Source organism: Otolemur garnettii, unplaced genomic scaffold, assembly GCF_000181295.1.
Source record: "Otolemur garnettii isolate 467f Iridium unplaced genomic scaffold, OtoGar3 scaffold00108, whole genome shotgun sequence".
Lineage (NCBI taxonomy): Eukaryota > Metazoa > Chordata > Mammalia > Primates > Galagidae > Otolemur > Otolemur garnettii.
In genome coordinates, this window is record NW_003852503.1 from 5973437 (window position 1) to 5974705 (window position 1269).

At 40.6% G+C, this 1269-nt stretch overlaps 1 protein-coding gene across 1 annotated transcript in view; it reads right to left on the reverse strand.

Annotated features, from left to right (window-relative positions):
- The window catches only part of ARCN1 (archain 1), a 34568-nt gene that overhangs the window by 8038 nt on the left and 25261 nt on the right, over window positions 1-1269 (reverse strand). The window contains exon 7 of the mRNA XM_003796845.3: window positions 181-328. Within this exon, the coding sequence (XP_003796893.1) occupies window positions 181-328 (148 nt within the window). The remainder of the gene's footprint in view (window positions 1-180; window positions 329-1269) is intronic.

Below are 1269 nucleotides of genomic sequence, written 5' to 3' on the forward strand. Positions count from 1 at the left end.
AAAAAAAAAAAAAAAAAATTAACAATTAAAATAGACAAAATGCACCAATTGAGTGCAGTCTAAAAGGTGATTTTGTCAGAAAGAATTTTGCTATGGCACTGAAGATAAGAACATACAGGCCAGAGTTATTTCTAGTTCGCAACACAGTGTAGCTTAGTGGAATGGGCCAGAGGCACTTACTTGTCAGTGGAATAAAAGATTCCTCTGTGGTTTGTAGTCTCCACTTTAGCACCCCTACATCACTATTGACTGGAAATGACTTCTCTGGATTCTTCAAGCCAATCAGAGATTCTGCAGTGAAAAGTTTTTTATCCACATTTGGATGGGTCTAGAATGAGAAGAAAAGGAAAACCTCTGAGTTCCGACATAGTAAGATAGAAAGCAAACCCCAAAAGGGCTTATGTGGCCCATAATCTAAGCATCTAAAATAGGGGTAACTAACCAATTCCAAATCTTTTTGAAGAAAAATTTTTCTTCTTACCCTTCTTTTTTTTGAGACAGAGTCTCACTCTGTCACCCTTAGTAGAATGCCATGGTATCATAGCTCACAGCAACCTCACACTCTTCAGCTCAAGGGATCCTCTTGCCTCAGCATCCCAAGTAGCTGGAACTATAGGCACCCGTGACAACACCCAGCTATTTTTAGAGATGGAGTCTTGCTTTTGCTCAGGCTGGTCTTAAACTCCTCAGCTCATCAAGCTATCCACCTACATCAGCCTCCCATAGAGCTAAGATTATGGGCACCAGCTTCAAAGACTTAAATGATAGTGTGCGTCCATAGTACCAGCTACTGAAGAGGGTGAGACAGGAGGATTGCTTGAGCCCAGGAGTTTAAGGAAAAAGTTTATAATTGAAAAAGTTAAAAGACCATTAACCAAGTCCCTTTCCAAAAATACTTCACAGGGAGCAGCCTCATGGTGGGCCAGGCTTGCCAAGAAGACTAGGGTCAGATGTTCATCAGCTGCCTCGATCAGATAGCAGTCCTGCCCTTAATGTAAAGAGGGAGGAGAAGGTGAAACTCTGTGTATTAATTCAGTTGCAACTTTTCCTAGAAAGCTAAAGTTGTTCAAACTCAAGCCAATGAAGATAAGTCTAATCTTTTTAAAAGAAATCACTTTTGGATAGCAGTCTACATATACTTCAAAGCAAAGATACTGTCAAATAATATAAACATCACTTCCAAAAGGTAACTCTGTGCTGATTATGGGAGGAAAAAGTAGACAAAAACATACTCTTGGCTTGGCGCCTGTGGCTCAAGCCGCTAAGGCG